Here is a 14,761-nt window from a genome sequence, read left to right as displayed (position 1 = left end):
CAACAACATCTATAATATCAATAATTTTTGACCACCTCAGTGTCAAACTATGTCCACCAGCTAGCAACTAACTCTTTCTGTCTGCTGTTTGGTGTTGCATCATGTCCACCATGTAGCCAAGGACCCTTTGAGGAACTGCTATTTTTCAGGGGGGGTTTTTTCACCGTGGTTGACATTATTGCTCCGTGTGACATTATCTTGTTGTGTGCCATTATAGGCCGATAAGTTGATATGTCAACACATTGTAATGTGGCAAGTATAAAAGCATGAAGCCTGGGAGGACATGTATGAGAATAATAGCAGGCCGGGGGGGGCATCAACTCACCCGTCTGTTAATTGCGCTGACTGTTGTTTGCCTCCTGACATCAAGAAAGAGGGAGGTGGCGCACAGCCAGCCAACAGCGAGCAAACTGAGTAGGTTTCATGAAAGGTGTTGGGTAACGTTCAGTACAATACTTTGACGTGTGCAGGGACACATTTCTAGCAGTGGGCTGCCGCGGATGCATGCACGTCCTGGACAGAGATGCAGAGGAGGACTGGCTGGAGCGGGAGGTCCAGAGGGAATTATTACCTTAGAGAGATGTTCTCATTCATCTATGACTTTTCATGGACCCGCGCAAACTGTTTTCATTGTGCTCGCCTCCATTTAGCTTGTTGACGCGCAGTTTAGGCTGTAGAATAATTAATCAAATCAAAAGTGTTTGGTTTCTGTGGTTACTTTGGAACAGTCCCGGTGCTGGTTGCACAAAATCTATCTGGTATATGTAGCGTGCGTCACCGTGGCTTGTCAGTGCATCAACATCACTCCAGTTAGAGACTACAGATGGAACAGATACCTGCTGTTTCCAGATGGCTGTAAAGAGAGTGAGCAGAGGAAAGGAAAGGCCTTCAGCTTTTAGATGACATAGATGGTAAGAATCACTCATTAATTTTCATTCTGCATTGCTGGAGTTAGTCCCGTAACCAGGACGAATTCAAGATCGCATGTTGACTGGTTGGAAATGTTTCAGAGGAGTGTACATGAGTGTGTTTTCAGCAAATAAAATAACCTTAAATTGTGGAACACAAGCGCCGAGCTGTCGACCTGTGCTGTGCAGGTGGAACGAGACCCGCTCATTATTGGCACCTAAATTGCAGTGCACAGCTAGAGTGGCATCACCACACCCTCTGCCATGCCTCTCCTCCCACTGTGGCGCATGGTGAGTCACAAAAAAACCAAACTAGTGCAGATGAGGAAATAACCTCAGTACACCCCAGCCAAAAAAAACAGAGCACAGAGATTTGGAGCCTAAATTCTGCATAGATGTACCTAACATACAGCCTCACTCTCACTACTGGGCACTGTAGTCCCCCCTTCCCCACAGAGCCTATTTCCTAGTTGGCTCTGGCTTTTTTAGGTTATTTTCTGTGCCATTATTTTGCTATGTTGAGCATCCCATCTCACCTTTCACCTGAGGTGAAGGAGGAAGTCATTTCAGGACACTTAAACAGAAAACCAGATATATGTTTGTCCCCCAGATCGACCATATTTTGCATATTTCAACCAACAGAATGTTAAAATTATTCTTTTCATCAGAAAATACTTTAAAAACAACCCTCTGTGCTTCACTTTGGCCAGTAGGTGGTTCCTGCACCAATGTACTTAGAAAGCAACACTTGAAATGCATCTTCTGACTTCTGACAGTTGAACTGCATCACACAGGAGATATCAAAAGTTGGTTACTAAATGCTTTTATTAGCTTTAGATAGTAGCAGACAGTCTACAGTAGTTACACAGGGACCTCTCTGTCAACATGACATACTTATGAGTAATTCATGCTGAATTTAATATATTATTCACCATTTACATAATTGATCAGATTGTCTGCAGGCTGTATTAATAGAAAGTGACAGTTCTTAAGATGAGAGGTTTCGCAGGGCCACATCGTGGGTTCAGCTGAGTCGGCGCTGATTTAATACGCTGTTTTTTTCCTCCCCTTGGCCCCAGACTTGGACGGCGTCGAGACCATCGGAGGGTCTTAATGAGCAAATCGAGTTAGGTGAATCACCACCTGTACCCCATCAAACAAGATGATTTCAGCCTCAGAGTGAGTGAGCTCTGCTGTCGTCTGTCTTCCTCTTTGGTTTCCCCGGGATGACTGGGATTAAATGGCCCATATTCATCATCAGTGACAAATATAAAGGGTACGGTCTACCTGTCACAGTGGGAGACACTTTGATAAAGTCAAACCAAACAAATAATACGCTTTAGCCTTGCTTGAACCGACAGTGATTCACATTTGGCGATTAATAATCCATGACAAAGAAAGTGGTTACACATATCATTGTCGCCACAAAAGCCCAATAGACCTGTAATAACATCATCTGTAACCGTTTATCATCCTTTCTTTGTTCATGCCATACTGCCTGACGGTCCAGAGGCTGTGGTCCATATTTGATTTTAAATGTACAGTCAAATCAAACTTTGCTAACCGTTATGTAACGTTTTTTTCTTGCCCTTACCTACATTTCGCCACTGGTAAAGCGACACAAACACCGACATGCAAACGCGCTCTGACAGCAGCAATGATACTGAACTGGTGTTAGCTGTTGGTGGAAGAGGGAGACCTTTGATGGCTAATTAGTGCAGGCAGCTGTCAGAACAGTAACGGCAGAGATTTGAGAGTTTTGATACTACGGTTATATTTATGCTTTCACAGCTAGCTTTGTTCTCTCAGGGATTATTGGGTTGCCGAGGACGGCGCTGGAGAGAGGGAGGCGAGGAGAGGGTAACATCAGATTTCCTCTTCCCGCGCTGGATCTGACCACATTAATTATAGATCTTGGGAAGCAGCAGTTACGTTCATTCGGCATATTTTTAGACTACGAGAGGCTGATTTATTTCTTTAATCAAGGCGACAGGTGTCAGCTCAGTTCAGAAAAAAAAAAGGCATGGAAAGCTGCTTAAAGTTGTCAGATGGTGACATTTTGAGCAGGCTGAGGTGTGAAGCGTCTATTTGTGAATTCCTCCCTAAGGGTAAAGGTGCAGGTGAGGGCCCTACACACTGTGTTCAAGATGCTCTAATGTTTAACCATTTACACTATGCGTCACAATCTGAAAACCTCTCCATCATTCATGACCAGGGGTGGAGAGAAGTCTGAAGAAGTGCTCTTACTTCAAATTTACTGAAGTAGAGGTGATATTAAAAATGAGCCTAACTTCTTTAAATGCAAATATGTTCTGCAGTAAAAGTCAGAGAAATACATTTCCCAGCACAGTTCTTGCTTCCATCACAAGATGGAAATCATTCTACAGCGAGAAATCTGAAGAAAATAGTCTCCAGTGTTATAATTTTTTCATAAACTGGGTACTCTTAATGTCTTCAAAGTGTTAAATCATTAATAAATCCAACTCTATGGAGAAGTATGATCAAAGACAACTTCGGTTGCTCCCTGTGTTCTGCGATTGAGACATGATCAGCTCATCGGGTCGCATTTGTTCTGAAAATGAATATTTGATCAGTAGGCTTTGCACTAAGAATAATGATTTGTACGTGTTTTTCCTATATTTGTACAGGGCTAAGCTAGTCAACCCAGGTACATAGACAAAGAGTCAGGTATCAGTTTAACCCTTGTCTGGTCTTCGGGTCAAATTGACCCGTTTCAAATTTTTACAAGAATAAAAATGCTACAAGTATACATTTGTTCTACCTGAAACTCCATGGCCTTAGCTCATTTACTGTGATAAACATGTACAAATAAAAAAAATTAATTGAGCACACTTGCTACTATACCCCACACATTTACATCCTTTATATGGTATTCGGGTCATTTTGACCCGCATACATAGATGTGCACACACTCAGCACAGAGAAGATGTCTGATCTCATTTTCCTGCTCTTTTGACACTGTGTCAGGTGTCCACATGTTCAGAGCATTATTTTGTAACATTCTGCACATTAAAGGCACTTTGATGAGCATGTGCCTTTGATTGACAGAATGTCATCAAGGCACTGTTCATCAGGTGGAGGGGACAAAAGGTATAAAGACCTCTTCTTCACAGTACAATCTTCCACTCTCAGTATGACCAAAAGATTCAGCAGTCAGAGGGCTTTAGAGCTCATACTTGAAGAGAGCCAGGAATACAGCGATGTGGAAGAGGAAAACGTCTCAGAATATGAAGACAATTTGGACATGAATTCTGATTCTGGGAGTGAATTTGAAGATGACCAGGAACATGCACCACAAAGAGCTCCAGACGAAGCACTACAGGGAGCTGCTGGAGCAGCCCAAGAGCCAGCCACTGGAACAGCCGACAGACATCTTTGTCAAAAAATGGAGAAATTGAATGGTCTTCATCCCCAGTGGGAGAACCCCCTCACACAGCTGCTAACATAATACGGATGGTACCAGGGCCCACACGATTTGCAGTGACGCATCTTCAGGATATAAAGTCATCCTTTGAGCTGCTGATTCCTCACACAATTCAGAAAATTGTTCTGGATATGACCAATCTTGAGGGGAGCCGCGTTTTTGGTGAGCAGTGGGAAAAAGTGGATATGATGCATCTGCATGCCTACTTTGGCATCCTCATCCTTGCTGGTGTCTACAGGTCAAGAGGAGAGTCAACTGAAAGTCTGTGGGATGCTGAGACAGGGAGAGCGATTTTTAGAGCGACAATGTCTCTGAAGACCTTCCGTGTATTTTCAAGAATCATCAGGTTTGACAACCGGGAATCAAGATCTGTAAGACAGCGTGGAGACAAGTTGGCAGCAATCCGCACTGTGTGGGACTTGTGGGTGGACCAGCTTCCCCGCCTTTACAACCCTGTGCCCAATGTAACAGTGGATGAACGACTTGTGGGGTTTAGAGGCCGCTGCCCTTTCAGGCAATATATGCCCTCAAAACCAGAAAGGTATGGCATCAAAATCTGGGCTGCCTGTGATGCTGTTTCATCTTATGCATGGAACATGCAGATTTATACAGGGAAGCCAGAAGGAGGAGCTGCTGAAAGAAACCAGGGAACACGAGTGGTGCTCGAGATGTCACAAGGCCTAAGTGGTCACAACATTACCTGTGACAACTTTTTCACATCTTACAACCTGGGACAGGAGCTTCTCAAAAGAAAGCTGACAATGGTTGGAACAATCTGCAAAAATAGGACGGAGCTCCCACCTGAGGTTCTAACTGTGAAGAAACGACCTGTGCATTCCTCCAACTTCATGTTCACAGCCAACACTTCTCTGGTATCTTACATACCAAAAAAAGGTAGAAATGTGTTGCTGATGAGCACTCTACACAGGGATGGAAAAAAAAGTAGCCAAGAGGATCGTAAGCCAGAGGTCATACTTGACTACAATGCCACCAAAGGAGGAGTAGACAACCTCGACAAGCTGCTGGCCTGCTACAGCTGTCAAAGAAGAACACTGCGATGGCCACTTGTGGTCTCTTATAACATGCTGGATGTCTCAGCCTACAATGCATTCACGATATGGATGGCAATCAACCCAGACTGGAACCAAAGAAAGCTCCAAAGAAGACGGCTTTTCCTTGAGGAGCTCGGCAAGGCACTGGTGACACCGCACATGCAAAGGAGACAACATGTGCCCAGGACCCCAGCTTCTTTAGCCACAGTGAGGAGAGTGACAGAAGCTACAGCTGTCCCACCTGCACCCCTCGGACAACCACAACCTCAAGCTTCTGAAGTAAGTGTCCTGTTGCCGTTTTGTGGTGTGTGTGTGTGTGTGTGTGTGTGTGTGTGTGTGTGTGCAATTTTAGAAATTACAAAATTAAACATGAACTAAAGTCTTTTCATGCTTTTAGGTTGTGGTCGGTGGCAAAAGGAAGCGCTGTGAGGTGTGTGGGCCATCAAAGGACACGAAGACCCAAACAACATGCAGAAACTGCAAAAAATACATCTGTGGCACGCATACTGCTAAGTTTTGTGATGCATGTGTGTAAAAAGGTATGATATTGTTTTACTCACCAACACCCTTTGTTGCAAGGAGAATGCCTCACTTGTTCATTTGCATTTTATGAGATAAAAGTGATTGTTGAAATTCAAGTTCATGACAGTTTTCATTAAAAAAAATGTTAGTGAAAATATTGTCTCTTTTCTTTTATTCAGAGGTATGCATGATTTGACAGTAACAGTGGATAGTAAAATTCCAAAAAACAAATCAAACTTCCATTTTTAATTGTGTTCTCTATGGGTGATTGCAATAACTAAACATATATGTTGTCTCTATTGTTTGTAAATTTCTCTTTGGAGATTAATAAAGTATCCATCTAGCTATCTATCTATCTAAAATTGAGATAAAGGTCATATATGTTAATGGGTTATAAAGTTAAATTTTTGATTTGTACTTGCTTTTAACACCCCAAATATGTCCCGGGTCAATTTGACCCGAGGGATACCAGAGGGTCCCAAACGCGAAGACCACACAAGGGTTAAGGCTTAAGGATTTATTGTTGTGCAAAGGAAATGGGATATGAGTCAGGGCCAAGCCAAGCAGAGCTAAACTGGTCTGATTCTGAGAAGTTGCTGGGCTGACTAGGAGTCCAAGACAGTAGGCCTGGACTGGATCATGTGGAAGCCTGAAGACGAGCAGTTCAAGCCTTCCTCCAAGTCCACTGGCAGCGGCACAGATGATCCTGGACAGAGACAACTGGAAACTCTACCTCCGTAGAAGGGAACAATTGGAGTTGATAACCAAGAGTACACTCAAAAGGTTACATACCTGAGGAAGCGCTGATGAGGGTGTTGTGAATTTACGCCTTCACACACACTTTCCTACGACCGTGGCTAGGCCACCTGCTCATGCCAGGTGCTGGCAATGGTCTGAGGAGCCCAGCTTGTGCTTGATGTGACGTCTTTCCCTGGGCACAAAGAGGCAGAGACAACCTCATGTGTGTCCACCCCCATCCCAGGCCACCAGAAATGATGCTTAAGTAACTCAAGGGTTCAATGCGTGCCTGGGTAACAGGTGAACCAGGCCGAGACGGCCCACTGCAGTACCTGCGTGTGGACTGAGTCTGGGACAAACAAGCGCTTAGGAGGGCCATTACCTGTCCCATCTGAATCCACCAAAGCTTAGAGCTGAAGGGAGAGAGACTGAAAACACCAAGTGGCTGCTATCTGCTATCATGACAAGAGTAAAGTTTTCTGATGGACTGACTCACCAACAAGCCCCTTCAGATAGTGGTGTTCCCGCTCTTTTGGCCGCACTGGACACGACGCAATGCAATGTCCCGGGTACAAGCATACCCCCACTTGTATATGGCACTGTCTCTCCCTGACTGGAGGTTGAGTTGGGGGGGCGACGGCTGGAGCTGGTGGTTGCGAAGGTAGCAGAGGAAAGGCTTGGGAGGCAAGGTCAGGAGATAGAGTGGTTACTTGTGAGTTGAGCATGGTCACTGAATTAAACAGGGTTTGCTGTTGCTTATGAAGAGTGTCCAACACTTGCCCATGCTGTCCAAGCAATCCTCCTTGATGCGACAGGGCTTGCTGATTTCCCTCTCTGAGAAAAAAAAAAAAACACAGGCAAAAAAAAAATACTGTGGGTTTGAGGAGTCTCAGTCATTATGACGAGGATGAACGGACGATTCGACGAATACTGGGTGGATGGCTGGCACTTAAACAATGTGGCAGCAGGTGAGTCTCTATTGAATGATTGAGGGCAGGTGTGCTCAGGAGAGGAGGGGGCCGGACCAGATCTGCCTGCCACCCCTTGTAAGAACTAAGAAACCCGTATATAGGTCAAGTAGTATCACACTTCCTCAGCAGATCCTTTTGAAGTGTCCAGTTCAGATAATCAGCAGGTGTTTAAAAATGCTTGCAGTTACGCCTCCATATTTACTGTACGGACAGTAAAAAGACAAAACTGGCAGCATTTTAAAGCAGTTGCCAGTGATTTTAGAGCACTTGTGGCTGTCTCTGAGTGCTCTTAAGTACTTCAGAGTGCTCCCCCTCTACATGGAAGGTGCACATTGGTTTAGTCCACTCACCTCAAGGTTCAGACAAAAGCAAATCCACTCCAAATGTGGTAATTGTGCTCAAAGTGTGGTATACACAGATCATTACTAATTACTCTACAAACAACTACAGGTGCATGTGGTCTGTTGTTGATTAACGTATATGTACGTGTGAGTGTGGTTGTACTAAAGGGGAACTCCACTGATTTTACACATCGAGGTCTGTTTACAGGCGTTAGGGAGAAGTACTGCATGCCAAACAAAAGCTGCCAGCAGTGATGTCACTTGAGACAGCATTGGTTGGGTCTGAAGCAGGTCTGGATTTTCTTAATTTTAGGGGCAAGGCCACTTGACCTACAGCGGAGGAATTTAATTTGAGGCCCCGAAGGCCACATGCACATGTAGTCCACATATTTCGTCTGTCACATTTATGTATGGGATTGTTTCTATGGAGAACTGGCCTGTAACATTATTGCTTAACATAAATAACACTTAATCAACACTGTGAATTAAACACTTTGTTTCTTCCAAAGCTGATGATAGCTAATGGGTGAGTTTCACATGTGCAGCACCAGTTGGGCAGAGGCTGTGCAGAGTAAATACAAGTGCTGATTATTGATTGAGTTTGACATCAAGTACATGTACTCACGCTCCGTCGCTGGTGCAGACTTGACAGGAGAGGGCAGAGAGGCAGGGCGGGGAGAGCATGGCTTTCCTTTACACAAAGGTGGCAAAGACTGGAGAACATGCAAGGCACGCACGGCGTACACCCTTTGTGAGCTTCAGTAAAAAATCATGATTTCACTTTTGCTCACCTACTTGAGGGCAAACAAAGAAAAGGGAAAGAGAAGAACAAAAGCTACTAAACAACTGCAGTTATTTTTATTCAAACCTTTATGTAAACCTAATTAATTACACATTAGCAACCAAAGCAGGTGTGCTATATGAGACCAATTTATCGCCATCTTTTGAATCACATTTTTTTTTTACTCATATGGGCAAGTCAGCTTAAAGGTATAGAAAATAACATTGATTCTGTGTCATTCAAACAGTAATTTAGTAATAATGATAATAATAATAAACTTAATTTGTATAGCACCTTTCATACAGGAATTGCAGCTCAAAGTGCTTTACAAGAATGAATCACATGCACTAAGTGAGAGCTTCACATAGAAAATACAGGAAGTGAAAAGCAGTGAAGCAGCTCAGGTGTGAATGTGTGAAACTGTGCGAACGTGATCAGGATGGTCATGCAAAAGAGAGACTTCCTGAATAAATAAAGGTAGAAAAAAAAAGACTAATGGTCCCTTGGTGAAACCCCCGTGGTTAAGAGCGAGGGCTCGGAGGCGAGCTGTCTGAGTAAGAAGATGCTGCCGATCCAGTGTGAGTGTCTGTCAAACATCCAACTCAAAACTGACTTCACCGCTGTGAGTTTCTGCTTTCTAAATTGATCTGTCAAGTAGTGGCACTCAAAACGTCGGCAACTGAAGTTCAACATCCAGTTGTAGTTCCTTCTGTTACTTAAGCTAACCCAGCTTTCATTACAAACATGTGCTCGTTTGCCTCACGAGTAACAGCAATTCATCACGTTCTTTGATGGTGCAGAAATTGAATGTGTCATTCCCCCACTGCCTCCATGCTCTCGTACCATGTCCAAGTGTGTGCGCTCGGTAAAAGAGCATCAAAGCGGTTATTGATGACAGGCGCAACAGTTTTGGTGTAAAAAAATAAAATAAAATAAAAGCCTTGACTTTTTTTGTAATTTTCAAAATAAAAGGTGAGAGGGCGGGGCATCAGGGCCACAGCGGCCAATGGGCTACTAGCATAAAACGCAAAAATCTCTGACCATTCTATAAATGGTTGAGTTGCATTGTGGGTAGTGTAGGTTCCAGATTTTGACGAGGAACAGGAAAAGAAGAAGAATGGAATGAAAAAGATGATATCTCTGGTTCTGCCGTATTGATTTTAAACCTTTCCTTTTTAACGGTCCATCATGACTGACAGTGTTGCATGGGTGCATTACTAAATCAGTGGAGTACTCTTTAAGAGGGTAAAGGGGCCCGGATCTCTGTGCTCCACCCCTGCCTCTCAGACTCACTTTTACACACACTGAGTAGAGGAGGCCTCGGAATTACACTGAGATACCGGTAAGAACACTTTTATCTGCTTCTTGTGTAATACAATACACTTAATGGAAATGTAGATTTAGGTGTTGTCGGTGTACGGAATAAAAGCACCTGCTGGTGGACACTTGCAGCAAAACTTACCGTACATTAGGAGAGGCATTTTTCTAATTTGTCAATTACACCTTAATGCACCATTTCAGGAGACATTTCAATCAGTCTGTACGGTGTTACTGTGTTTCCATGTGGACTGTGGGTTTGGGTGGGTTTGCCAATAAAACTTCTGTCTGGAAAACACAGTTTGATTTTAGCTAGTAATGGGATAATAGTTTGTAATAAGCAACAGCAACTTTGTAAGAGAGAGAAGTCAGCCTCTAAAATAAACCTGTCAGCAGTGGAGTAATCCCAGCACACTGTCTGAGTGGCTGTAGTGGTTTTATGACGTTCCCATGATAAAGCAATTTACTGATTAGTAAAATAGTTGTTATGTAGTTTGTCATCAGATAAGCAGGCATCAAGCGTGTTTACTCTTAGACACTGGTTGCCAGCAGTTCCTGTCTATTCATGGTGTATCCATTAGACTGAGCAGCTGTGTGACTAATGGACGGGAAGCTTACCTGTCTTTTGTGGATGCATTTTATGAGGCAGTGCTGAGGGACTCTCCCATTCTCACATGGCGCTTCAGAAACGATGAGGCCATTAGGACTTGGCAGAGAACATGATACATCCTAACTGTAATTTGTTTAGTCCAGGGATTAAATTAACTCATCTAAGAGCTCATTTGCAAAGGAGAAGATTAAGTCCTACCCCCTCTCTGGTGTTTTCTAGTGTCACCTTGGGTGGAATTTCCTCTAAATGTGGTGCAAAATGATCAATACCCTGAGTAGTGTAAAATGGCAGGTGACATCTTCTGAAGGGGAGATGTGATAATGGATCCCACACCACGTCTGATACCAGCAGCATGTCAGTAGCCTCTTCCTCCGATCTCTCCTGCGGTCTGCACAGGGTGTATCATATCAGCTGATTGTTTTCAATGTGACTTTGATTGATATCAGATCCACGCTGTTGTCTAGTTCACAAACCAGAAGCCGGCTCTCGAGGGGTATCAGTTACCTACGTGTCACCACACTACCTTTGCTACAACTACACTTTGATACATGCGATGGCACCAAAATACCCCACATCTGCTCCATCTGTCCATGCAGGGTGTGTTATGCTCTGCAGATCAAAAGAAGTGAATAGAGTCACTCATCTCATCAGAGATGTGTCCTGCAGTGTGACAGCTCAAGTATGAACCATTTCTCTTTATCTCTATCATTCCTTCATTTTTTATTTTTTTTTTACCACAGTTGAAAGAAACCAGCTCTGCTGAGGTTTGATTTCCTTCAGTGACGGGTGGGTAAAGGCAATGAGGGTAGAATATTTGAAAGGCGGGACAATTGATGGCTACAGGAAAGCTGGAGTCCATCACCGTTCGCTGAAGGAAAAATCTGAAAAGCCATTTTGCAACTCTTTGTAAAGGTGATCGAGGCGAGCGGATACTGCTGCGTTTGCTGTGCATAGAGTGCAGGAAGTGGTGTGTCCTGTGCAGCCAGGCAGATCATAAGGACAGGGAGTCAGGGTCGTGGGTGTGTGGAGTCCATGGACCTACAATTAACATTTGCATTTTAATTATCTAAAGTGTAAAGAAGAAAAAAAAATCCTCTGAATTCATCATAATTAAGGGTCTTGCAGAAGAATCATGTCTCCCAGATATTACATATATATATATAGTACTAAATTAATTCCCAAATATGTTGTGGTGACAAATGTAATCACTACCTGGATAGTGTTCAAAGGCAATATTTTTGAGTGAATTTAGCTCTCTTTATCACCAGAGGTGCACGTAGATGGTCAGGGTGGATGGTGGGTGAACAAAGCGCTGGACATGGACACCAGAGTCCAGGTTTCACATCTAGACTCTCGTCTTTGGTTGGGTTTAGACGTCAAAAACGCTTCCTGTATGCTAAGGTAAGGGAGAGATTGCGGTTTTCGTTTAAAGTTTTACTGACACATTCAGTATCTGCATTTTTGCAACTTGCCAGATGAGTTAACAGCATCTCCTCACGGTGGTCAGAGAAGACACAATCAGGTCTGCATTGTGTTTCCTTCAAAATGCATTTGATTGCTGTTTTTCTGGTGTATATGTGGAATCTCTAGGAGACAGGGTCGTGGCGAGTCATCCTATAGCCATGTTCTTGTCTGACAATGGGGTTGTATTTCCACCTATTCTTATCTCAACATGTAATGTCTATATGTGTCGGCCCTGTGGTCTGTCCAGCCTGCCCAGGACCCTTCCAGGACCTGTCCAGGACCAGTCCTGCCTTTTAAGATATACTATTATTATGCCCATGCCAAATAAACCAACTCTGACACTGATTTTACCCAAAGCCTGTCTAATTGCTATACACACACAATAGCAATAGCTAATTCACTTCACTTATTTATGTTTTTTTATTTTATTTTATTACAATAGTGAAGTAATAGCTAAGTTTGAAGCATCATTTCCAAATTGGTTGGGGTTTCTGTTCCCACCAAAAGTGAACATTAATTTCTTTTGTGAGTGAAGTAATGTACGTAACTTAATCTACTTGAGTAACGTAGATACCTAAAGGCTGATCTTTTCCTAAACTTAACAAAGCAGTTTTGGCGCCTAAACCCAACCAAACCAACGTAAACCACGTGTTTGTTATTGTTTGTTATTTCTAACTTGAGTGCTGAGTCCTGCACATTGAAAAATGATACTAATGGACCCCACAGTGCCTTAAAAAGTGACGCCAAGGGTTCCTGTCCAACTGTCAGTATGTGATGAGTTGGGAGCGTGAGTGTGTTGACCAGGAATGAACGCATACACGACTGCATGGACAAACACAGGATTTGACTGACTAACTCACAGCGAAGACTCGTATGAGCTTCAGCTGAACACGGTTGCTATGGTCACAGGGCGGTCAGCAGGGGTAAGGTCTGACAAATTGTCAACTACAGTAGCAGCAGCAAATAGACATTTCCATACACAGTGGCAGCCAGCCTTCCTCACCTTGACGCTGCCGGTGGCAGGGCTGAAAACAATGAGGCCGATTCAAACTCATTTAGAAGAAAAGGCTGGTGGTTAGAAGGAAGACAAGCAAAAAACTATAATGTAAAACAAGAAAGGTGTCCATTAAGCATTTCCTTCTTATTATTGACCCAGATACGACCTATTTTCTTCATTTTTAACACTGGAAAAAGAGAGCCGTTTGCTTAGGGTTCTGACATAGTCAAATATTCTTTAGTGACGTCCTGCTGTTTTTTTAAGGACATGCAGCAGCTTCAGTAATCCACTTTGTTTGATGTAGCTTGGCCTATATGTGGATCATACCCTACTGGAATCCAGTCTGCATTTGCATTACAAACCCAAATAGTATGTAAGTGTAAATGACTGGAAATGGACTCCACTTACACTTACTTATAGTATGGAGCATTTCTACCTAAATGTAGAGAGGGCGTAACATCCATTCACCCTTTCAGACACACACACACACACACACACACACGGATAGTAGTTGAGCTGTCAGGCAACAGTGCTGTGGGCTCAAGGACACTTCGACACGTGGGAGCCGAGGATCAAACTGCCAACCCTGCAATTGGAGGCCGACCCGCTCCACCTCCTGCTTGTATCTTTGAAGGGGCTGGGCAAGTTTCTTGAAAAACTGTAATTACTTACTCATTACTCATTAAGTAAATACTCAGCAATAAAAGCATTAAAAGTAATGCTCGTTACTTTAATTTCATTACTCATTACACATCGTATCTTTTGTATTTCACATGTGTAGTAGTATAAAGGTCCTGCCCGTGTTGACATGTCTGTGCACTGAACGTAGAGAGACCAAACTGACCACACAGTGAGCAAGCTCACCTGTAAATGTCAATGTAGTGGAGCCTTACTCTAATTAATATCTGTTATGTAATTACTGAATTTTAAATTTTGATCCCTTTTACTACTCATAGATATATATAAAACTATGGATATAACTGCTTTATGGTACACACTGTGTATTGTATTGGTTGATTGAAATGAATTTACATATTCACTCAGCTGTTTCCAAGGAAACATCGTATTCAAATTTGAAACAACTGCGAATAAGAAAAATCCTGTGGGGTCTGTTGATATGTTTTGGTGTTCTTTAAGGTCAGAGACTGATGGATTGTGAAAAGAGGTTTGTTCAGATGGTGTAAAGACAATGGAGGCATGGATCAATGCACTGAAGAAGCAGGAGAAACTAATTGATTATAAACAGGTTACACAGAGATGATCTGACCATATTGCCTTGCGCATATTAATGTGGCTCCTTATACCTACAAGCTACTTACACCAATTAGGCAACCACGGCGGCACAAGTGCTGCTCATTAACATTTGCCCACAACACACATGTCTCTGTACAGTAGTTGAGTTGCATTGTATGCAAAAGTGTCACTGATTAAACAGTCATATCATTCATGGGTTATATATAAAACTGTCGCATTGCTGCCTGCTGATGTATTCCTGTCTTGTCAGTTGAACTACATGTCCCCACATTGCATCAGTCTTACTGTAGACAAGCATGCACAAGTGGCAAATCAGCCCAATAGTATTCAGTTATCTAGAGGCGATCACAAAATGAGCATG

General features: G+C 43.1%; 1 protein-coding gene across 1 annotated transcript; it reads left to right on the top strand.

Annotated features, from left to right (window-relative positions):
• Positions 1-4,062: 4,062 nt before the first annotated feature.
• LOC121620061 (piggyBac transposable element-derived protein 4-like) lies at positions 4,063-6,668 on the top strand. Its single transcript, XM_041955999.1, has 3 exons — positions 4,063-4,146; positions 4,230-5,684; positions 6,537-6,668. The coding sequence occupies exons 1-3, from the start codon at positions 4,063-4,065 to the stop codon at positions 6,666-6,668; spliced, it is 1,671 nt and encodes a 556-aa protein (XP_041811933.1).
• Positions 6,669-14,761: the final 8,093 nt, after the last annotated feature.

Source organism: Chelmon rostratus, chromosome 16 (genome assembly GCF_017976325.1).
Source record: "Chelmon rostratus isolate fCheRos1 chromosome 16, fCheRos1.pri, whole genome shotgun sequence".
Lineage (NCBI taxonomy): Eukaryota > Metazoa > Chordata > Actinopteri > Chaetodontiformes > Chaetodontidae > Chelmon > Chelmon rostratus.
This window is presented reverse-complemented; position numbering and strand designations above follow the sequence as displayed.